A 23,725-nucleotide genomic window follows, 5' to 3' on the forward strand; every position below is an offset into this window, starting at 1 on the left:
AAAATGCAGAAATCACCGGTCTTCTGTGTCCTTCGCGCTGGGAGTTGGAGACTGCAGCTGTTCCTATTCGGCCATCTTGCTCCGCCCCCCATCACTGGCTTTCTAAGAACAAGTCATATCCCATAAAACTCAGTTTCTGTTTTGCCAGTAACTTAATTAGTTGATAGGAGGATTGCACAGGACAGAGAATATCCTCCTGCATTTCAGATTTTCTCATGGTTTCCTTGCAGACAGAAGTCATATAAAGTGATAGATAAAGCATAAAGTTTGTAGTCAGACAATTCTGGGCTCAAATCGTGATTTCAATACTCGATAACTATGTGATTTCAAGTAAGTGACTTTTTGCTTCTTGTACTTCCATTATATCAATTGTAAATGGTGATGATAACTATTCTACAGGATTGTCATGAAGATTAAATGGAATCAATACATATAAAATGCCTGATAGAGTTCCTGGTACTCATTAATCTCATCTTACCCAACCTCCAACAAAGAAATAGCCTTATAAAGTAGTGAGGTCCTCATCACGAGATGTACCCAAATGTGGGCTACATTATTATGTGCCAAAGATAGTATAGTAAACATTGAAACACTGATCTCTTTCCATGATCATGTGGCCTCACCACCAAGTTCTCATCCAACTCTTAAGATTCCCTTAATTCCCAGTCACTTATTCAAAAATGTGCCTGTTTTATACATTGGGAATTGGGATTGACTAATCCACTCAGGGCAGTTTAAACAACTTATGCAGCTTGTAGCTTGTTTCCGAGAGAGAGAGAGAGAGATAGAGAGAGAGAGAGAGCAAGAGAGCACGTGGGCGTATGTGAAGGTACCTTTAAAATGGCAATTATAGTATGTGGGAAAGTCACCAGTGGCTTCTAATTATGTGACCCCTTCTTTAATTTTTGCTGTCACCACTCTTTTAACTTCTTTCAAAAAATGCAAATAAGACTCTGTTCTCTTTTTTTTGTATTATCTATACTGTCTGTCTCTGCTCCTCTGTTTCATTACATTTTTATTTTAGTTTTTGATGTGTTTTATTATTTTCTTCCTGATATAATTATTTGGGAAATTATTTTGATGCTTTGGGGAGATTTTTTTCTCTTTGACTATTTACTGTTGAAAGGAGCAGATCCCCTTTTCCTGCACCCTCTGTCCCATTGTGCCAGTCTGGATATGTGCTATTGTCCCATGTGTCATAACTGCTCTTTATTTCATTGCTTTCACCGTATTCAAGGGAATCAGAACTAAGCAGCATGTAATGATGTTCGGCAGAAGACTTCTGTTCAGGGAACTTTCTGCATTTGGACAATTTCTTCTTGCACTGAAGGGTCAGACTTGGAGGATGAGTTATTTGGGACAGTTTATAAATTCAATAATAGCAATAGAGATGGGGCTGGAGCAGAAAGAAGAAGGGGATTTGAAACCAGAACTCCTGGGTACTTATCTTTACTCTGTCTCTTACTAACTTTTCTAACCATAGGCCAGTTCTTTAACTTTGTCCTTATTGTCCTCAATGTCAAATCAGGCTGATGATAGAAGTCATCTCAAGAGGCTTTGGGAGAGAACCACCTGAGGTAGTGGGGAGCAGCGGAGTACAGGGTTAAGAGCATGGATGCTAGGGCCAGACTAGAAGGCAATCTCCTTTCTCCTGTGAGCTATATGACCTTGGGCAAACTTTCTGTGCTTATAATTATGCCCTTGTTTGCAAAATGGAAATGACAGTTTATCTACGAGGAAGGGAGGTTGTGAGGGTTAAATGAGACAATGCAGGTGTAGTGCCTGACACATAGTAAGTACTTAGTGAATGTTAGCTATTAATACTGTTACTATATATGCAGTGTTACTAATAATTCGTTCAGTACTTTTTTATTTAGAGGCAATATAGCACATTGTAAACAAAAGCAGAGATTTTGGAGCTGGACAGCCTGAACCCAAAGCCAAGCTCTGCCATGTAGTATCTTTTATTCCTGGAAAATTTTCAGTTTTTTCTTCCAATTTTTATTTTAGCTTTAGGGGCTGCATATTCAAATTTGTTATGTGGGTAAATTGCATCTTACTGGGTTTTGGTTCACAAATGATTTCATCATGCAAATAATGAACGTAGTACCGATAGGCGGTTTTTTATTCCCACCCTCCTGCCACCTTCCACCATCAAGTAAGCCCCAGTGTCTGTTGTTTCCTTCTTTGTGTCCCTGTGTACTCAATATTTAGCTCCCTCTTGTAAGTGAGAACATGTGGTATTTGGTTTTCTGTTCCTGTGTTAATTTGCTTAGGATAATGGCCTCCAGTTCCATCCATGTTGTTGCAAAAGGCATGATTTCATTTATTTTGATGGCTTTGTGGTATTTCATGGTGTACATGTACCACATTTTCTTTATCCAGTCTGTCATTGGTCATCATCTAGGCTGACTCCATGTATTTGTTATTGTGAAACGTGCTGCAATGAACATACGCATGCATGTGTCTTTGTGGTGGAACGATTTATATTCCTTTGGGTACATACCCAGTAATGGGATTGCTAGGTCAAAAGGTAGTTCTTTTTTAAGTTATTTGAGAAATATCCAAACTGCTTTCTATCATGGCTGAACTAATTTACATTCCCATCAGCAGTGTATAAGCATTCTATTCCTGAGAAAACTTCTTAGCTTCTCTATGTCTATAGTTCCTCATCAGATGGGGTTATAACAGTACCTACCTTGGAGGATTATTTAAGTTAATAAATACAGAACATTTAGGACAGTACCTGGTACATGATATATGCTATTTAAGGGGTCACTGTTGCTGTTATTGTTGTTGTTATTTTGTTGTAATTATTAAGCATGCATTCTAGGATGCTGGAATATAGTAGTGAGAGAAATAAATCCAGTCCAAGCCCCATGTACCTTCCCCAGGATCTGAAGAGAAAAGGCTAGAGAAGAGTAACTAGTGTCCCCTCTATAAAGGGGCAGGGAGGACCTTATTTACAAACAAATGAAGCAGGCTACAATCCTGAACAGTTACATTCCCCAGATTGCAGCATCTATCATTTGTAGAGAATATCCTGCAACGTCTTACTAAACCCCAGGCATACCCAGTGAGGCCAAATTGAAATAGCTTCCAGCTGTTCAGTTATGTAGCATCAGAGACAGAGTAGACTTCTTGCTGGAGCCACAGACTAGGACCACAGCCTGAGGATCTGTCTGCAGATTGCCAGGATCCTCCTGGGGAGGAACTAGCTCCCTTAATGTCTCCCAATTCAGACGAGCACAAGGAAAAAGGAGGAAGGCTGGCATTTTATTGGAAATGATAAACTTCATTAGGCAGGAAAGTTGTGATGATCCAAGTAGCATCTGTTTTGAGCACCTGCTTACCATGTCCCTGGGAAGGCACTCAGACTACCATTAACAAGTGGCATATAGGCAGCCTGGTTCCAATAGGACCACAGGCAACCAGGGTTCAAGAGGACTTTGTCCCCTTGCCATGTGCAGAGGACAGCCAGAGGAAACTCCGGGGCTTTGTCAGCTGCTCTTCTCTGGACAACCCCTGAGTGAAACAAGACCAAAGAAGATAGAGTGCTGGGCACAACCTTAATGGGCAGGCAAACTAAAAGCTGTGAGGAGCATGGTGGCTAAGTGTCAAGTGTGTAGTATGTCAGGGCCTTCACAATTGGTGTTAGAATTTGGAGAAGGGGAGCCACATCAGCTTGAGCAGTCAGGGAGTTTCTCTGAGGAAGAAGAATGTGTAAATTTGACCTCTAAGGCTAAAATTAGAATAGGAAGCCTGGTTGGGCCAGAGAGCAGATATTAGTGTGACCCCAAATATATATCTGTTATTTTGGTGACAAATACCATTTGACAAATACCACCGTGTCCTGAAAGGATGTATAGAATTTCCAGGGACAGTGGGGCAGCTATGTAAATTGAAAAAATATTCAGAGTTACCCTTGCTTTGACTTATTTTTACTCACAGTATTTAAATTATTTGGAAAGTCTGAATGAGCTAAAGGAGGTAGTGAGATGTTTTTTTCTTTTAAGTTTATCAAAAGAGGGTTTTAAGGGCTATGAAACACTGGCCCAGGAGCAAGAAAGCTCAGGGCTGTATTTGGTGGACAAGTCTGGCCTCGTGTCCTGGAAATGACATGTTTATATTAGAGCTTTGTAGCTATTTTACAGAGTAAGGAAAACTGTCTTCATTTCTTAGTTGTGGAAATTGGGGCTCAGAGAGGTTAACTGGCTTGTCCGTAACCATACAGCTGATAGGTTAAGCAGCAAGGCATCAAACTCAGGGTTTCAGACTCTACATCATGCTCTTTCTTTTGTTCCATGCTGCTTACTGCTTATAGTCTTAGCTACTCTTTCTGATTGGAATTCCTGAACTGGTAGGTCATTCTTAATTATTCCTATCACATCTCTACATTTGGCATATGACTAATCTAGTGCCTGAAAACTCACATTTAACCCTCTAGGGGACCAGGGAGAACAGGCAAAGGAATAATTTTAGTAACACATCTCTCTAGCCATGTTTCCCGACCACAGAAGCAGAAATTCTCTCTAGCTTCTTGTCATCCTTAAATATCTAAAGAAACAATAGGAGGTTCAATTGATGCTTTTAATGTAGCTCCAAGATCATGCATATTCTTTCTATTTTTGGGAACTAGCAAAGGTGTTGAAAGCTCTCAATGACTATGACACACCAACTCGGAATGGGGGCGGAGTGGAAGGAGGCTGCGGACTGAAGTTAGCAACAAGGAAGTTGAGGCTGCCTGTTTTAGGCAATGTGGTCCAGTGAGAATGTGTGGTTCAGATCTGGCTTTCCAGGTTTGTATGTATTATGTATAGTAAGGCACAATTCAAACCTTTCTGAGATCAAGATAAATTACATTCATATATTCTCCCTAGCTTGTCCTGGTTTTGTACTTAGATTAGCCTGATAGGGCTCACTTTTTATACATGTGTCTCAAAAAGTGTTCCTGAGAATTGTGGAAGTCAGTGTATGGGAACCACTCTATCCTTTTGGCAAGGATTGAGCTTGTGCACACTGAACATGGTAAAAGGAACCCAGGTTCTGAAATAGGCTTGGGACAACATTGGCCCTCTCTGTATAGCTAAACTCTTCCTGTCCTGTGAACTTGATCCTGGGGACAACCAATAGATCAGAATCCATCTATATTCTTTTCTTATTTATATGAAGTCATTATGGGAGGAAAAAAAGCAACATGATTGTTATTTTTTCAAAAGCAATTCAATGACATCTGTATTTTCCAGCCTGGGCCTTTGAGGTTGACAGAGCTATGCTGGGAATCCTGCAAGGTAGCCTTTCCCAGCCCAACTGAAAATCTCAGTGTACTGCACAGTGTGAAGAGTTAGGATTGGGAATGTGAGTAGCCAAAAGAAGATCCTTCATAGGGAGCACACAGCTGAGAAGTGAGTCAAGTAAGGCAATTCAGTAGAATGGGAATGGTTTAATTGAACTGTAAAATGCTAATAAAAATTAATGAGCATTTCTGACTCTGTCCAGCTAACTGAAAGAGCAGATAAAGCAGAGAGGAGGGAGAGTTGGCCTGAAGACATCTGTCAGGACAGGGCTTATAGGGGCTTTCCTCAGCCTGACTCAGCCATACCACATCTCCCAGCAGGGGATATGTTATCAGAGGAGGCTGAGGGCAGCGCCAAGAAGAGGAGGGGCTGAAAGGCCACTTCAAGATATTTATAAGATCTGACATTCCATAGGCCTATATGTCATTTCATCCATCCCTCTGTTTTCTTTTTTAACTTATTAAATATTTCACATTCAAAAAGATATAAAAATAATATAATAAGTATCCACATGCTTACTATCCACCTTAAGAAATAATTCATTACAAATAGTTTTCCTTCCCACCCTCTTTTCTGCTTCTTTTTCTTTTCCTTCCTCTCTTGCCCCTCCCCATTTTCTGCTCTGTACTGTCTGGAATTTGGTATATATCATTGTCACATATTTGTTTATAATTTTCTACATACATATGTGTCTTTAAACATTATGTGGCATTGTATTGTGTTTTTCAAGGGAACAGATATAGATGAGGTAAAACTATATAGAAAGGAAACCATGGAAATGATGAACATAGGATTTAGGATGGAAGATGCCTTGGATTAGTGGCAGATTCACCAGTGCTTTATATTATTAAAATAAGTAAGTAAATGAATAAATAGAGAAATAAAAATGCCATGCATGTACCAATTATGAGTGTTTCATGGACTAGGGTTAGGATTAATACAATTTTGTATATATGAGAGCAAAACAGCAATAACAAATAGGCAACATACTGTTTGTGTCCATCTACAACTTCTGTTTTTCTCCATAAGATTTGTGACATTCATCTGTGTTGATATGTGAACTTCTTTATTTACTTTTACCTCCATTTCTCTTGTCAGACTGGGCCTTTTCTAAAAATCTGCAGAGTGCTAAGTGTTAGACCCTCCCTAGGTAATCCTTTGCCAGCAGTCTGTGGCCTCCTAGCTACTCTTACCACTCAGTCCTCCTCTGATGTTCAGGTCTCACTGGCCTGCACAGATATTTGAACACACTCTAGGCAACCAGCCAGCTCATTTCATAAGTCTGGTGGGCTTGCTGATGTTTTAGAAAAGGAGATTCCCTTGCTAGCTGTGTTTGTGTGACTTACTGTTTCCTACTTCCTATCAGCAGACTTGCACACACATCCAAGAATTGATTCTGGTGTCTGAAATGATCTTTCGAAGTGAGACAGAGGCTTTTTCTTTGGGCATCTAATTAACCAACCTGTCAATGTCAGACTGCTAATATAACCTGGCCAAATTTAGAACAAACCAACCCCCATTGCTACTTCAAAATGGTGACAGTGTTAGCATTCTGCTGTGCCTATGTGCCAACTCTTCTAGTACTCACCCTGCACATACCTTCAAGAAACTTCTCCTTCCCATCTAGGACCTAATCCGGAGAGACATCCTGTACTACAAAGGCCGCATTGACATGGATAAATATGAGGTAGTTGACATTGAGGATGGCAGAGATGATGACTTTAATGTCAGCATGAAGAATGCCTTCAAGCTTCACAACAAGGAGACTGAGGAGATACATCTCTTCTTTGCCAAGAAGCTGGAGGAAAAAATACGCTGGCTCAGGGCTTTCAGAGAAGAGAGGAAAATGGTACAGGAAGATGAAAAAATCGGTAAGTGACCTGATAGTAGAAAGAAGAATGTGGCTATGAAGAACATAGGAGGTTTGAATTGATTTCCATTTTCCTGGAGTCAGAGGGAAGATTTCTGTTGCGAACTGACTTAAGCTACTTTGGTGGTTCCTTATTATTAGGTTGTTTTTGGTAAGTACCAATAGCTTCCATTAGTCAGTGGTAGGTTGTCCTCCCCTGCTAGCTAAGGATATCACACTGAAAGCTGGCCTCAGGCTTGATTGTCCCAAACATACATTTATTAGCAAATAAACAAAAATCAGTTACACTACCTGCCTGTAATCTTCATAAAGCCTCAGCTGTCTGTCATTAGGTATATAGTTTGTACTCCTGATTAGGATACTTCAGATGGTAACTAAATCCCCCTAGACTATAGATTAAAATAATATGCACATACACATCACACTTTCTGTGTGGAAGTATTTAAAGTAAACTATAGAAAATATAACAGGACCTAAAACCATGACCATTTTCATGATTTCGAATCAAACTGAAACATACTTTTTTTGCCTTACAATAAGTTGTTTCTCTTTTCCAGAGGGGATATAGATAGTAGAGATATTTTTCATGCTGCTCCCCAACTGTGGGATTTAGATGCCATTGGTTATAGCTTTGTGACTTATAAAGTACTGTGTGGTCTCTTGCTCATGGTCCTGCCTTTCTGTCATAAAAAATACCAAGCAACCAGACTTGTTAATTCCCTGAGAAGACATACAGTTTCTGACTTTGCCCCATTGCTTATGGGAGTGAAATTGTACTTTAAAATGCCTGTGTGCTCAAGTTTGTGGAAATTGTCTCTAGAAAAACGGGCCTACTCATTGAATCCTGGTACAAAAGGGTTCTCTTATCCTTCCATGTTGGTGATTGAAATTGTCCAGCGGTAAGAAAGGATGGTCAGAAAGACAAATCTAACTCCAGTCTTCTCCTCAGAACTTGGGTAGAGTGAACATTAATAACTCACTTTGAGTCTCATTGGAATCAGATTGCTTTTAGTATGTGGACACTGCATTGGGACATGATGTGGAGTGGTATATAAATGTTGCTGGCTACTTCTGTCAATGGCAAGCAGCAGCAGCCACTGACCGTGCCTAGGCTCTTAGAGTTATTAAAGGAATGGTCTTAGTATTCAGACCCTGAAACAATTAGAAGGTCCCTGCCATTCCCATTGGCTGTAACACAATGTCTCCCACACAATGCCCTAATAAGCCTGTGACTTTAACTATCTGCTTCTAATAGAAAAGCTTCCAGAAATTACTTTCTGAACAGGCATGTGTTCATCTTTAAAAATATTGAGGGGTTTTTTTGGTTTGATAATAGTAAATCACTTCCATTGTAGGAAATTTGGAGAAAAAACAACAGAAAAATACAAGAAAAAAGTAAAAATCACACATCAACATACTCAGTAATAACTTTGATAAACATTTTGATATATATTTCCAGCCATTTTTATGTGTCTAATTAGAAAAACCAAGGTGACTGAATCTTTTTTTCTTTCTCTCCCTATACCTGCCTCTCTATGGTGGATAGATATAATTTTGTATCCTCATTTTCACTCATCATTATTAGCATTTCTATCAAATCATTTCATATTTTTAATAATTATTTTATGAGGGTCATATAGTTTTATCATAGCTTTTTTTAATTTTTACTTTTTAATTATAAAATTAATGCATGACCATTATAACCATTTAAACAAATATGGACATATATAAAGAAAACTTAGCATTCTTTTCCCTTCTCTGTCACTTCCATACTGAATGAAATAACCAGTGTTAACAGTTCAATATTCCCCTTTCCATACTTTTCTCATGCCCATGTAAACATATACAAACATAATACTTTTATATAAAAATTATATATATTACCTTGTAAGTTGCTTTTTAAACTTAATTTATCATAAGTAACTCCCCAGATAAATAATATAGAATCTAACTATAACCCCTTGTATCAGTTAGGGTTCAACCAAAGAGGCATAACCCATAGGAGATATATCATACCACTGCTGAAAATTTTATTACAAGGAATTGACTTATGTGATTGTGAATGTTGGCTAAGTGGCTCAGAATTCCACAGAGCAGGCAGTCAGAAATGGAGGATCACAGGCAGGCTCAAACCCATGGACAGAGGCCAAAGCTGTCATCTACAGGCAATCAGGAAGAGAAGATCATGAGAAGGATGAAATGGCACAGACATGGGCTAAAGCTGTGATGCACAGGTAGAATTTCTGCCCTTTCTGTGGGAGACCTAAACTCTACTTTTAAGGTCTTGCAACAGATTCAGTCAGGTCCATCCAGATTACCTAGGATATTCTCCCTTATATAAAGTCAACTGATTAGGGCCTGTATTAGTCCCTTTTCACAGTGCTATAAATAACTACCTGAGACTGGGTAATTTATGAAGAAAAAAGGTTTAATTGATTCACAGTTCTGCAGGCTTCACAAGAAGCATCACTGTGAGGCCTCAGGAAGCTTAGAATCATAGCAGAAGGCAAAGGGGAAGCAAGCATCTTCTTCACATAGTGGCAGGAGAAAGAGTGAGAGAGCAAGGGGGAAGTGCCACATACTTTTAAACCATCAGATCTCATGAGAACTCACCCACTATAATGAGAACAGTGTGGGAGAAATTCCCCCCATGAGCCAATCACCTCCCACCAGGCCCCTCCCCCAACACATGGGGATTACCATTCCACATGAGATTTGGGTGGGAACACAGAGCCAAACCATATCAGGGGCTTTGATTACATCTGTAAAATACCTTCATAGCAACACCTATATTAGTGAGGACTATAGTCTAGTCAAATAGGCATATCAATAAATTCATCACACTTTTCTTATAAACAGCTGTATAACATTCCATAATATTATGTAGTAACCACAGTCATCTCTTGGTATGCACGGGATATTGGTTCCAGGACTCCTGTGGATATCAAAATCCATGGATGCTCAAATCCCTTATATAAAATTATATAGTATTTACATATAACCTATGTACATCCTCCATATACTTTCAATCATTTCTAGATTATTTATAATACTTAATACAATGTTAGGTATTATGTATGTAATGCTGTATAAATAATTGTTATACTGTATTGTTTAGGGAATAAAGACAAGGCAAAAATCCATATGTGTTTAGTACAGAAGCAACCAGCCGCTTTTTTCTGCTTATTTTTGATCCATAGTTGATTGAATCCAGATGTGTAACCCATGGTTACAAAGGACTGACTGTTCTTTTTTTGCTAGACATTCATTTTATATTTAGCTTTATTTTCCACTACAGATATTGCTGTAATAAATACCCGTGTACATATCTCATTGTTACTTATTGGTGCTTTTATTCCTGTAGGATAGATACCCTAAAGTGGAATGACTGAATGTTAGGATGTGAACAGTTTTAATACATACTTACATATTAAATTCTGAAAGATTTGTAGAATCTATACTCCTAGCATAATTTTATGAGTACCCACTTCCCCATACCCTCACCAGCACTGGATAGCATCTGTTTGTTTCAGTTTGCCATTTCTCAATTAGTAAATTGAAAAAAAGTGTTGGAACCTTTTTTTTTTTATATGCTTAATGGCTATTTTCATTTCTTTTGTGAATTGCCTCATACCCTTTACTCATTTGTATTTTTTGTCATTCTTTTAAAATAAATTTGGAAGGACTCTTTATTGGGAATGTGACACTTTGTCGGTCATGAATTTCACGTTGACACCAGTCTGTTTTTTGTCTTTTGAGTTTGTTTATATTGCCTACTTCTATAAATATTTAACTTTTTACTTTGAAAAAATACATCTATTATTCCTTTTTTGGCTCCTAGTTTCATCGTGCTTAAGATCTCTTGCCATCAAAACTATACAATTTCCTAATTAAAAATATACTTTTGGTTTATTTTTAGAACTGTAATCCATCTGGAATTTACATTTTTATATGGCATGAGGAAGGGGGTCTCATTTTTTTCTTCCAGGTGGATATCCAGTTGCATCTGCATCATTTATTAAATAAATCATTTATTTTTCACACAGTTTAAATGCCATTTTTGATATATAGTAACTCTGAATATATACATAGATGTGTCTTTAAACTTTCTATTCTGTTCCTCTCTTCTGTTTGTCACTTCTTGTATCGAGACTATACTGTTTTAATTGCAGTATATTGAGAAAGTTTTAATGCCTGGTACAATCAATTCTTATTCACTCTTCTTTTATCATCGTTTCTTAGCAGTTCTTAGATGTTTATTTATTGATATGAATATCAAATTTATTTATTCTAAGTTTAAAAACACTGCCATAAAAACTGGCATAAAAAGCCCATTTGGATTCTGATTGGCATTATATTAAATTTGTTAATATGTAAAGGCTTGGCATTATTATTAAGTTTTCACATTTAAGAACAAGGCTCTTCTCTTCTTTCATCAAAGTCTTGTTCTGTATGCTTCAGGAAAACGGTAGAGTTTTCTTTAGACTCTGTACATTTCTGCCTCTTTGTACGTTACTTTTGATAATTTCTATTTTTCTGGGAAATTGTTCATTTTCTCTGGATTTTTAATTTAATGCTATATATCTACACATAATATTTTCTAATTATTATATCTTCCATAATTGTGGTTATCTCTCTTCTTTCTCATTCGTAATATTTCATATATTTTTATTTTCTCACTTTAATATTTTAATCAGGCTTATCAGGGAGAATTGATCTTTTTATGTATATATAATCATTATACATATTTTTAAGATACATGTGATATTTTGATACCTGTATATGATGTGTAATGATCAAATCAGGGTAATTGCAATATCCATCACCTCAAATTCTCATCTTTTCTTTTTGTTGGGAACATTCCAAAATTTTTTTTAGCTGTTTTGAGATATACAATAAATTATTGTTAACTCTAATTTCCCTACTGTCCTATCAAAAACTAAATCTTATTCCTTCTAACTGTGTTTTTGTATCTATTAACCAGCCCCTCTCCATTGACCTGAGCCTTTCCTTCTGATCCACTGATAATCACCATTGTACTCTCTATCTTTATGAAATCTATTAGGGGAAATTCAGCCCCTGATGTTTCAACATGGGTCCTTTTCTATTTTCCCTAAGTGTCGGCTGGTCTGGGAAATAAAGGGAAAGAGCACAAAAGAGAGAAATTTTAAAGCTGGATGTTCGGGGGAGACATCACATGTCAGCAGGTTCTGTGATGCCCCCTGAGCTGTAAAATGAGCAAGTTTTATTAGAAATTTTCAAAGGGGAGGGTGTGTACAAATAGGGTGTGAGTCACAGAGATCACATGCTTTAAGGGCAACAAAAGATCACAAGGCAGAATGTTAGGGCGAGATCACAAGGTCAGGGTGAAACTAGAATCACTAATGAACTTCCATGTCCCACTGTGCATGCACTGTCATTGGTAAACATCTTAACAGGGTTCAAGAGCAGAGAACCAGTCTGACTAGAATTCACCAGGCTGGAATTTCCTAATCTTAGCAAGCCTGGGGACGCTGCGGGGGACTAGGGCGTGTTTCATTCCTATCTACACCTGCATAAAGCAGACACTCCCAGGGCGGCCATTTTAGAGGACACGCCCTGGGAATGCATTCTTTTCCCAGGACTGTTAATTATTAATATTCCTTACTGGGGAAAGAATTCAGTGATATTTCTCTTGCCCATTTTCAGTAATAAGAGAAATATGGCTCTGTCCTGCCCAGCCCACAGGCAGCCAGACTTTAAGGTTATCTCCTTTGTTCCCTGAAAATTGCTGTTATTCTGTTCTTAAGGTTCCTAGATTTCATATTGTTCAAACACCATGCTCTACAAACAATTTGGGCAGTTAATGCAATCATCACAGGGTCCTGAGGTGACATACATCCTCAGCTTGCAAAGATGACAGGATTGATAGATTAAAGACAGGCATAGGAAATCACAAGAGTACTGATTAGGGAAGTGATAAATGTGCATGAAATCTTCACAATTTATGTTCAGAGATTGCAGTAAAGACAGGCGTAAGAAATTATAAAAGTATTAATTTGGGAAACTAATAAATGTCCATGAAATCTTCACAATTTATGTTCTTCTGCCATGGCTTCAGCCAGTTCCTTCATTCAGGGTCCCTGACTTCCTGCAACATCTCTCCGTTTCTTTTTATATAAATGTGCCATGGCGATGAAGGCTTGTTTGTTCTCTCGATTTTGATGCAGGATTCTTTGACTGGTCTGGCACACTAAAGATGAGCCAATTAAACAGAGAAACATAATTCCAAAATTTACTACAGTGGAGCCCCCAGCAGACTTAATCCAAGTTGTGGACTTTAGTCCAGAAAGGTTTTCTGCCACCTGATCTAACGCCTCAACTCCAGGCACAATGGATAAATAATCTTGAGAGGCTTCAAAAATTTGTTCTTTTTTAATTTAATTCTGTCCAATGATAAATTATCTTCCCTACCCAGAAGGTGTCCTTTGACCATTTCCCATGAATGATCAGTCTGGTTGTAGGAATACAGGATGATACGGAAATCCGAAGTATTCCAATCACACTGCATTTGCATGCAATATTGGAGACTCACTACTTGATCTCCAAGCCAAATAACAGACTGTCTTAAATCATTAATTTGATTAGCCAATTTTTGATCAATGCTTTGTTGAGAATTCCACCTTTGGGTGGAATTGGTTTGCCAATCATTAACAAAATGAGCTGTTTCGATAGATTGATGTAACGCCATTCCAGCAGTGGTGGCCATTGCAGTGACTATAATTAGGCCATGATCACAGCAATTAAAGTGAAAACAAATATCTTAGATCTTTTTAGAATTTGCTGTAGCACTTCATTAATTAAATGTATTGAGGGGGAGGATCCCCAAGATCTGGGCAAAGTTACCAGAATCCAGATTCCTTCTCAAGCTCGAACCAACATTACACTTTTCCTGGAGTCAAAATGGGAGTTAATACAAGTGTATAAATGACAATTAATACATTGGACAGTTTGATTATTTGTCCAAATTTTGATACTTCCCACTAACAGCATGTAAGGAGGCTTAACACAACTCTATATGGGAACAGTCAGTTTAGAGGTAAGTGAAACAATGTCTGGATCTACGTTGATACTGAGAAAGGGGGATGGTAGCGGGGACACAGAGAGAATAGTTTCCCCTTCCCATACTCGCAGCCCAGACATGGCAATAGCCAGTTTCCAAAGTTCTGGGTGTTTTGGGCTCAGAATGGGGAGTATCATATGAGGCCTCAAGTGGGGAGGGAGTAATGCTTTTATCTTCCCATTTTAAGGGAAAGAATGAGCTGAACCTCCTGTGCAAAGTAGAATGATGATTCTCGTTCTCCCGATAAGAAATAAAATAAGTAGCCTCCAGGCATTTCCTTCCTCCAGAGGAGCAATTGTGTTTTAAATAGCCCTTTGGTGCCCAGTCTATTACTAAACCATATGAGTCATTTTTCAGTATTACCGCATGTGAGTTAGCACAGTCGTCCCAAATTAAGGTTTTAGATGGGCCCTCAAAATTTTTACGGCATGGTTTTCCTGCAGGTTTATATTGAAAGTATGGGGTATCTCCCATTACTCCCCCTTTCATTTGTTTTAAAGGAGAAAGGGAGAGGCTATAGACCAAATGTCCCAGTTCCTCTGTAGCTGATCTTTCCAGAAGATAAGCAGCCCAGACTTGAATTTCTAGATGGTACAACCAGGTGCATGTCTGAGGCACAGAGTGGGGTATTTATAACCAATGGTAATATTAAATGCAGTGCCGCCTTCTCCTGGTTGAGCAGGGCAACGGTCACCTGTATCTCCATGCATCCACACACTATTATTAGTGTAGATTTCTACAGGAGCATCTATCCAGGTGAGAGGTCGAATAAGTGGAGGAAAAGGCACTTAAGCCAAATAAGAGTAATTTTGTGTAGCAGGTAAATCAGTGTGAGAGGAAACTGGTGAGACAGAAAGTATAAGGAGGATAATCATTAAATAAAACCTGTTGTAAGTGAGATTCTGTGCTGAAGGAGGAAGAGAAGAACAGAGGGATGTTATTTTTAGGCTAATGAAATGGTGAGATTTTTAGGTTTGTAAGGAGAAAAAGGTAATCAGGAGAAGTGGGATTAGTTAGATGGGTCTCCATTGCCATCAGGGAGGATTGAATCAGACCTATTGTGATTTGGTGTGCCAACTTTTAAGGAGTTGGCACAGATCTCACCACATCTGAGGGCAGTCTCTGACACAGACCTCTTTTCCATGTGGTTTTCGTCATCAGTATTCACACGAAGCTTGAGTCTCCTAGTGGGTATCCAGAGAGGGGATTAATGATCTCCTGGTGAAACACAAGCATATCCTCTCCCCCACGTTATAATTGTGCCAGGTTCCCAGGTATTGGTTTGGGAGTTTTTCCATAACACTGGCTTGCCTTCGTTTAGGGAGAATTTTTTGCCTGTATAATGGCATTCGGCTACAGTTAGATTATTATCTTTAGGAACATTTTAAAAATGTAAAGTAAACAATGTTAAATGTAATTGGGAGTGGTGGGTAGTTAAATTATGTTTTTGTTGTTCTGACTGTTTGGACAATGGGGTTTTGAAAGTGCAGTTGGCCTGATCCACCACAGCCTGTCCCTGAGGATTGTAAGGGATTCCAGTAATATGGGAAATTCCTCATTGTTGCATAAATAAATCAAAAGCCTTACTAACATATCCAGGGGTGTTGTCTGGCTTTATTTGATATGGAAGCCTCATAACTGCAAAGCAAGAATACAGATGTTTTTTAACATGGGCCGTGCCTTCCCGTTTGGCGAGTAGCCCAGATAAAACCTGGGAAGGTATCTACAGAGACATGCACGTATGACAGTCTGCCAAAGGAGCTAACATGAGTCACATCCATTTGCCATAAAGCCTTAGGAGTTAGGCCTCTGGGATTAATGCCAGGTCCCTGATTTGGAAGTACAAAAACTTGGCACTGAGGACAGCTGTGAACAATAAGCCTAGCCTGTTTCCAGGTAAGGGCAAATTTATCTTTTAATCCAGCAGCATTGACGTGAGTGAGATTATGGAACTCCTGAGCTTCTTGGGTTGCGAAAGAGACTAAACAGTTGACTTTATGATTACCGGCACACAGGTCCTAGTAAAGTGGTATGAGATCTAATATACATAATATAGAAAGGGTGTCTACGTTAGTGAACAGCCTGTTGTAACCTTGAAAATAAGCCAATTCAGAATTATCAATATGTTTGATAGTAGTGGTTTCTATGTTTTTAGCGGCGTGTACAACATAGGCAGAATCAGAGACAATATTTAAAGGTTTGGGGAACTCCTGTAAGGCAGTAATGACAGCTATTAACTCTGTCTTTTGAGCAGAGGTATAAGGGGTAGAAATAAGCTTGTCTGTAGGACCTACATAACCAGCATTGCCATTACTGGAGCCATCAGTGAATACTGTAACGGCCTCAGGAATGGGCTGATCTTTGGTTAATTGAGGGACCACCCAAGACGTCATTTTTATAAAATCAAACAATCTGTTCTTTGGATAATGATTGTCAATAATGCCAATAAAATTAGCCAAGTGAATTTGCCACAGTACGGAACGTTGAAAGGCGGCTTGAACTTCCAGCCTATTTAAAGGAACTGCAATTAAATTCAGATCAAATCCGGAAATTTTAAGTATTCTACACCATGCCTGTCTAATTAGAGTGGCCATTTTATCTAGATAAATATACAAAGTTTTTGACACAGAATGAGGAAGAAAACACCACTCCACTAAATCATTATGTTGAACTATTAGTCCAATAGGGGAGTGTAATGAAGCAAAAAATATTCTAGGTAAATGGGCGGTCTGGATTCTTTCCTCTATGAATTCCAGTTCTAGTGAAGCCTCGGGGGTCAAAGTCCTGGGACTTTGGAGATTGGAATCTCCCCACCCCACAGCATAGAAAATAAGTTAGACAGTACATAGGTTGGAATACCTAAAGTAGGTCTTAAATAATTAATGTTACCGAAAAGTTTTTGGAAGTCATTTAAAGTTTTCAAAGAATCTCTCCTAATTTGAACTTTTTGAGGTTGAATACGTTGTTTATTGACCACCATTCCTAAATATTGAACAGGGGTGGTCTGCTGAATTTTATCCTGAGCAATGTGTAATCCAGCCTCTGTAACACGGTGGCTCAAACTTTGATAATGGTCAATTAATTCTTTATCAGTGGGGGCAGCAATTAAAATATCATCAATATAATGAAGAATATAGGCCTGGGGAAATTGGGCTCGAACTGGTGAAAGCACTTGCCTAACATAAAGCTGGCAGATTGTAGGACTATTTAGCATTCCCAGAGGAAATACTTTCCATTGATAACGAGCTGCATGCTCCTGATTATTGATAGATGGTACAGTAAAAGTAATTTTTTCACAGTCCGATATATGCAAAGCAATATGAAAAAAAATCTTTAAGATCAATAACTATGAGAGGCCAATTTTTAGGTATTAAAGCAGGGGCAGGCATGCCTGGTTGGACGGCCCCCATAGGTTTAATTATAGTGTTAATGGCCCTTAAATCAGTTACCATCTGCCACTTGCCTGATTTCTTTTTTACTAGAAACACAGGAGAATTCCAGGGGGAAAGAGAAGGTTCCGCATTTCCAAGTTGTAACTGTTCAGAAACTAATTGAGTTAAAGCCTCTAATTTTTCTTTAGAAAGTGGCCACTGCTCTCTCCAAACAGGTGTGTCAGATTTCCATTATAAAGGGACAGGATCAGGAGGTGTTGCAGCGGCCACCACTAAAAAGGATAATGTAAACCAGCTCTGTCTTCTTTTACAGAAATTGGGTGGGGTTTAGTAATCCTTTCATGTTTTGAACCAAGACCGAGTCCAGGAACAAACCCCATGTTTTCCATCATACACAGACTGGGAGCACTATAAGAGTTATGTGGAATATTAATTTCAGCCCACCATTGTGCCAGCAAATCTCTACCCCAAAGATTAATGGGGATTGGCATGATATAAGGCTGAATTGTACCCTTTTGACAATCAGGGCCAGTGCAAGACAAGATAAATGTGCTCTCATAAACTTCCTCAGCTTTTCCAACACCTACTAGTCCCATGTTAGCGGGATGCTTAAGCCAGGAGGAAGGCCATAAATTAGAGTAAATAATAGAAACATCAGCACCAGTATCTACTAGGCCCTCAAACTTTCTTCCTTGAATGTATATGGTGGAATGTATATGGGGGGCCGTTGTTTAGAAATTACAAAAATCCAATAAGCGGCCTTTTCGCCGCCGGAGCCCATCCCAGGGCCACGTGTCTTATCTCCTTTGTTTAAAATGATATTAGGTAGTAAAAGCAATTGAGCAATTGACTCACCAGCTGGAATGGAAACAGGAACCTTGACAGACACGATCAAGTTAATCTCTTCAACAGAATCAGAATTAATGAGACCAGTATGAATGGTGATTCCTTTAGCAGAGGTGGATGCCCTACCTAACACCAGGGCCACCAAATGTTGAGGTAAAGGGCTAGTGACCCCCATGGGGACAATAAAAGGCAAAGAGGTAGTAAATGTAGAGGAATAGTATACAGAGATTGACCACCCCGCCCCCTTCCGTGGAGGTAGACAAACATTGTACTGAGACAGAAGGAGAGGCTGGGACCCATTTGGGTTGGCTGTAGGTAAATTTGTTTGTGCTGGTGGCTGCATTGGGACCACCTGAAGCGGAAACGCAATGTTGGTCTGAGTCTGAAGCATCCCATTTGATATCAGGGCCTGGGACCAGCCCCGCTCCCCGTTTCCCTGGTGTTGTGGCAGAGGTTTTCCATACTTACTTACAATTACTTGCCCAATGTTTACCTTTGCAACAATGTGGGCAAACAGTAGCATCAGCATTTGGCCGTGTTTGTTGAGTCGGCTTGGCCACTTTTAAGTTTTTAACTGCAATTTTTTCGAGTATGACCAAGTTGACCGCAATTATATCAGGCTCCAAGAAAAGAATTAGTGGGACCAGTTTGGTTGGTGTCCTTCATGGCCCATGCCCATAAAATAGCTTTGTGGGTGTCTGATCTAATGCCTTCACAAGACTTAATATATGCAGGCAGCAAACACCTCATGATCAGGTAAATTTTGTCGTTGGATAGAACACATGACCATTTTACACTCATGATTCACATTTTCAAAAGCTAACATACAAAGGACAATACCTTGAGTGTGCTCATCGAGACAGATTTTTGAACAGCATCTTGTAATTTAGCTAAAAAATCAGAGTGACCTTGTTTAACCATGGTGAAAGAAACAGGAGCTTGGCCTGGAGTGCTTAATTTATCCCAAGCTCTCATACCCACCTTTGTTACTTTTTCCGTCGTAAGAGCGTCAAAGTTTAATTGGGCATAAGCATCAGAGAAACTACTGGAGCCTGTGAGCTGAGCCTGAGTAATTAGAATGCCATTAGTCCCATTTAGCTGAGCCTGCAAACAGGCCTCTTCTGACCACCAGGTACGAAATTGTAAATGCTGAGATGGGGTTAGAACAGTTTTTGCCAAAAGGTCCCAGTCTAAAGGAAGCAAAATGACCTCAGTACAAAAAGTTTGTAATACCATTTTAACATAACAAGAAGTAGGATCATACTGAGTACAAGCATCCTTAAAGTATTTTAAAAATGTAAGATTAAGAGGTACATAACAATGAACTTGTACACCTTAGAAGTTAGGAGGGTCTAGCCTGACTAGATAAGTCCACGCGTCTAATCCACTTGTTTCTTTTTTTTGGCGTAATAAGCATTGCATTGAAGTTTCAAGAGTAGGCATCTGAGATGGAGTCGGCATAGAAGTGATAGGAAAAGCATGTGTAGATAAGGGAAACTGAGGGTGAGGGGGTCGGACCAGAATGAGAGTGTGAGAAAGGGATACTGAGGGAGCAGAAGGAGCAGAAGTGTACTGGTGATTACTGGCGTCCATGTGTGAAGAAGGGTACAGAGCAGGCTGAGTGGATGGCAAAGTGACTGGTTGAGGAACTGAAACGACAAGAGGGTGAGGGGCTGAAGTGGATGGGGGAGGGCCTGAATAATTATAAGTAAATTGTAGTTTGGTCTCGGAGCCATTAGGTGATTCTGGAGGTTTGAAGAGAGAAGAATTTGCATATATTTGGTCCCAGGCTGTCTGAGTCGGGGCCGCAGGAGCTACTGGTACCGGCTCTTCATGAAAAGAAATAAGATCATCAGGGGGTGACCGTAATCCAGAGTCACCGGATTTAGACATTGAATCCTCAACATTGTCAGATGGGGGAGGAGTAGCCAAAGGGAGAGGCTGATCAGATTACGAAGGCAATGCAGGAGAGGATGGTTGAGGAAGAGGTGGAGGGTCATCAGATTCAGAGAATTATGGTAACTGTAGGGGGTCATGGGATTGGTGTGGCATTAGGATGGCACTACCAAGGCCCAATCACCCCAAACAGTGGCAGGAACATAATTCCCTGTGGAGACCAGTTCCCGGAATGTTGCACCAACATGATCCCATAGTTCTATATCTAGGGTTCCTTTTTCAGGAAACCAAGGACAGTGTTTTTCCACCACCTTGAATAGAGTGACCATATTTTCCATGGTTATTTGGACACCACCCTGTTCTAACAGGAGCTTAATATAGCAGAGATAAGTATGACCTTTAGACTCTGCATCACCCATAGTTAACCTGGACCATACACAGACTACTCACCAGTCATCAGGGAGTCAAACAAGCATTTCTGTAGACAAAACCGATGATGTTTCTCTGCACCTACCAAAGGGAATTGGGTTCTCACGTGCACTTGGGAAAAAAACCACGTGGGCGCCAGATATCAGAGGAAATTCAGCCCCTGATATTTCAACATGGGTCCTTTTCTATTTTCCCTGAGTGTCAGCCGCTCTTGGAAGTAAAGGGAAGGAGTACAAAAGAGAGAAATTTTAAATCTGGGTGTCCGGGGGAGACATCACATGTTGGCAGGTTCCATCATGCCCGCTGAGCTGTAAAACCAGCAAGTTTTTATTAGCAATTTTCAAAGGGGAGGGAGTATATGAATAGAGTGTGGGTCACAGAGATCACATGCTTTAAGGGCAACAAAAGGTCACAAGGCAGAAGGTCAGGGTGAGACCACAAGGTCAGGATGAAACTAGAATCACTAATGAACTTCCATATCCCACTGTTCACACATTGTCATTGATAAACATCTTAACAGGGTTCAAGAGCAGAGAACCGGTCTGACTAGAATTCGCCAGGCTGGAATTTCCTAATCCTAGCAAGCCTAGGGGTGCTGCAGGAGACTAGGGCGTGTTTCATCCCTATCTACATCTGCATAAGGCAGACATTCCCAGGGCAGCCATTTTAGAGGCCACGCCCTGGGAATGCATTCTTTTCCCAGGGCTGTTAATTATTAATATTCCTTACTGGGGAAAGAATTCAGTGATATTTCTCTTGCCCATTTTCAGTAATAAGAGAAATATGGCTCTGTCCTGCCCAGCCCACAGGCAGCCAAACTTTAAGGTTATCTCCTTTGTTCCCTGAAAATTGCTGTTATTCTGTTCTTAAGGTGCCTACATTTCATATTGTTCAAACACACATGCTCTACAAACAATTTGGGCAGTTAACGCAATCATCACAGGGTCCTGAGGTGACATACATCCTCAGCTTACAAAGATGACAGGATTAAGAGATTAAAGACAGGCATAGGAAATCACAAGAGTATTGATAGGGAAAGTGATAAATGTGCATGAAATCTTCACAATTTATGTTCAGAGATTGCAGTAAAGACAGGTGTAAGAAATTATAAAAGTATTAATTTGGGGAACTAATAAATGTCCATGAAATCTTCACGATTTATGTTCTTCTGCCATGGCCTCAGCCATTCCCTCCGTTCGGGGTCCCTGACTTCCCGCAACAGAAATCCACTTTTCAGCTCCCACATATGAGGGAACATAATCTTATTTCACTTAACATAATATCCTCCAGTTCCATCCATGTTACTGCAAATGACAGGATTTCATTTTTTTATGGCTGAATAATGTAACATCATGTATATATGCCACATTTCCTTTATACATTCATTCACTGATGGGCATTTATGTTGATTTCATATTTTGGTTGTTGTGAATATTGCTGTGATAACATGAGAGTGTAGATACTTATTTGGTATATTGATATCCTTTCTTTTGGATATATATATACCCAGCAGTGGCATTGCTTGTTTATATAGTAGTTCTATTTTTAATTTTTTAGGAACTTTTGTACTGTTTTCTATAATGGCTGTACTAATTTACATTTGGTCTTTTCAAAGACCTTTTTTTTGGTTTGTTTATCCCTTCTGCAGTTTATTTCTCTTTCTTCTTAATTTTCACTTTTATTTCCTTCTTTTTCCTACTTTTTTTTAGGTTTTAAAAAAATATTTTAGATTTTTTCCCCTCTTTCGTTGGTTGAATACTTACTTTGTTTATTTTGATTTTTACAAAATTAGAAAATCATTTTAGAGTATATTTTCCTTTGCATAAAGTCTCAACTGTATCTCATAGGTTTTAATATAAAATGTCCTTTTTATTTATTTTTAGGTATTTTATAACTTCAGGTATGGTTTCCTTTTGATCCAGAGTTTATTCATAAGACTATTACACTGGGTGCAGTGGCTCATGCCTGTAATCCTAGCAATTTGGGAGGCTGAGGTGGGAAGATGGATTGAGCCCAGGAGTTCAAGACCAGCCTGGTAAACACAGGGAGACCCCATATCTACAAAAAATAAAACTTAAAAACAATTAGCCAGGTATGGTGGCATGAATCTGTGGCCCCAGATACTCAGGAGGCTAAGGTTGGAGGATTGCTTAAGCCTGAGAGGTCAAGGCTGCAGTGAGCCATGATCATGTTCATGCCACTACACTCCAGCCTGGGTGACAAAGCAAAACCTTGCCTCTAAAGAAAAAAAAGAAGAAGGCTATTCCTTCCAATATTTCAGATGAGGATTCTAGTAATATAATGTCTGTTTTTTGTTAAGTAAGCTGTCCTTTCTGTTGTGAAGCTTGTCAGATTTTTTTTTTATCCTGAAGTTTGGGAATTATACTAGTCAATATGTAGATGTGCATCTATGTATGTTCATCCTGCCTGGGACTTAGTAAGACCTTTTACTCTTTCCACAGTAAGTATATCTTTTTTTTTCCCCCTTAGCCAAGTTTTTGTTACTTCTTTATTACTATTTTCCATTTGATTTTTTCCTCCTTCTGAAGCTTTTATTGTCTGTATATATATTTTCGGTTTGAATTATATCTTTTGCCTCATTATGTCCTTTTTTATAGTTTTGCTTTTCGTTACAAAATATTTTTTTCCCTGTGTCATGCTTTATTTAACCATTCTCCATTAACAGACTCTTAGCCCATGTCCATGATTCTTTTTTTGGCTCTCTATTCTGTGATGTGGATTTTTGTAGCTAACTTTTTGTTCAAGTTTGTGACAAATTTCCTTAGTGAAATTCCTAGAAAGAAATTACTGGGTTAAAGGGCATGATTTTTTTTTTTTTTTTTTTTTTTTTTTTTTGTATTTCAAGATTTTTGTTATGTCTTATGTCTTACCA

At 39.1% G+C, this 23,725-nt stretch overlaps 1 protein-coding gene across 6 annotated transcripts in view; it reads left to right on the top strand.

Moving 5' to 3' along the window:
* The window catches only part of ARHGEF9 (Cdc42 guanine nucleotide exchange factor (GEF) 9), a 176,653-nt gene that overhangs the window by 143,864 nt on the left and 9,064 nt on the right, over positions 1-23,725 (top strand). For all 6 annotated transcript variants that reach the window (XM_011947413.1, XM_011947409.1, XM_011947411.1 and 3 more), the window contains one exon: positions 6,925-7,168. In XM_011947413.1, coding sequence (XP_011802803.1) covers positions 6,925-7,168 — 244 coding nt within the window. The remainder of the gene's footprint in view (positions 1-6,924; positions 7,169-23,725) is intronic.

This window comes from Colobus angolensis, unplaced genomic scaffold (assembly GCF_000951035.1).
Source record: "Colobus angolensis palliatus isolate OR3802 unplaced genomic scaffold, Cang.pa_1.0 Scaffold264, whole genome shotgun sequence".
NCBI lineage: Eukaryota > Metazoa > Chordata > Mammalia > Primates > Cercopithecidae > Colobus > Colobus angolensis.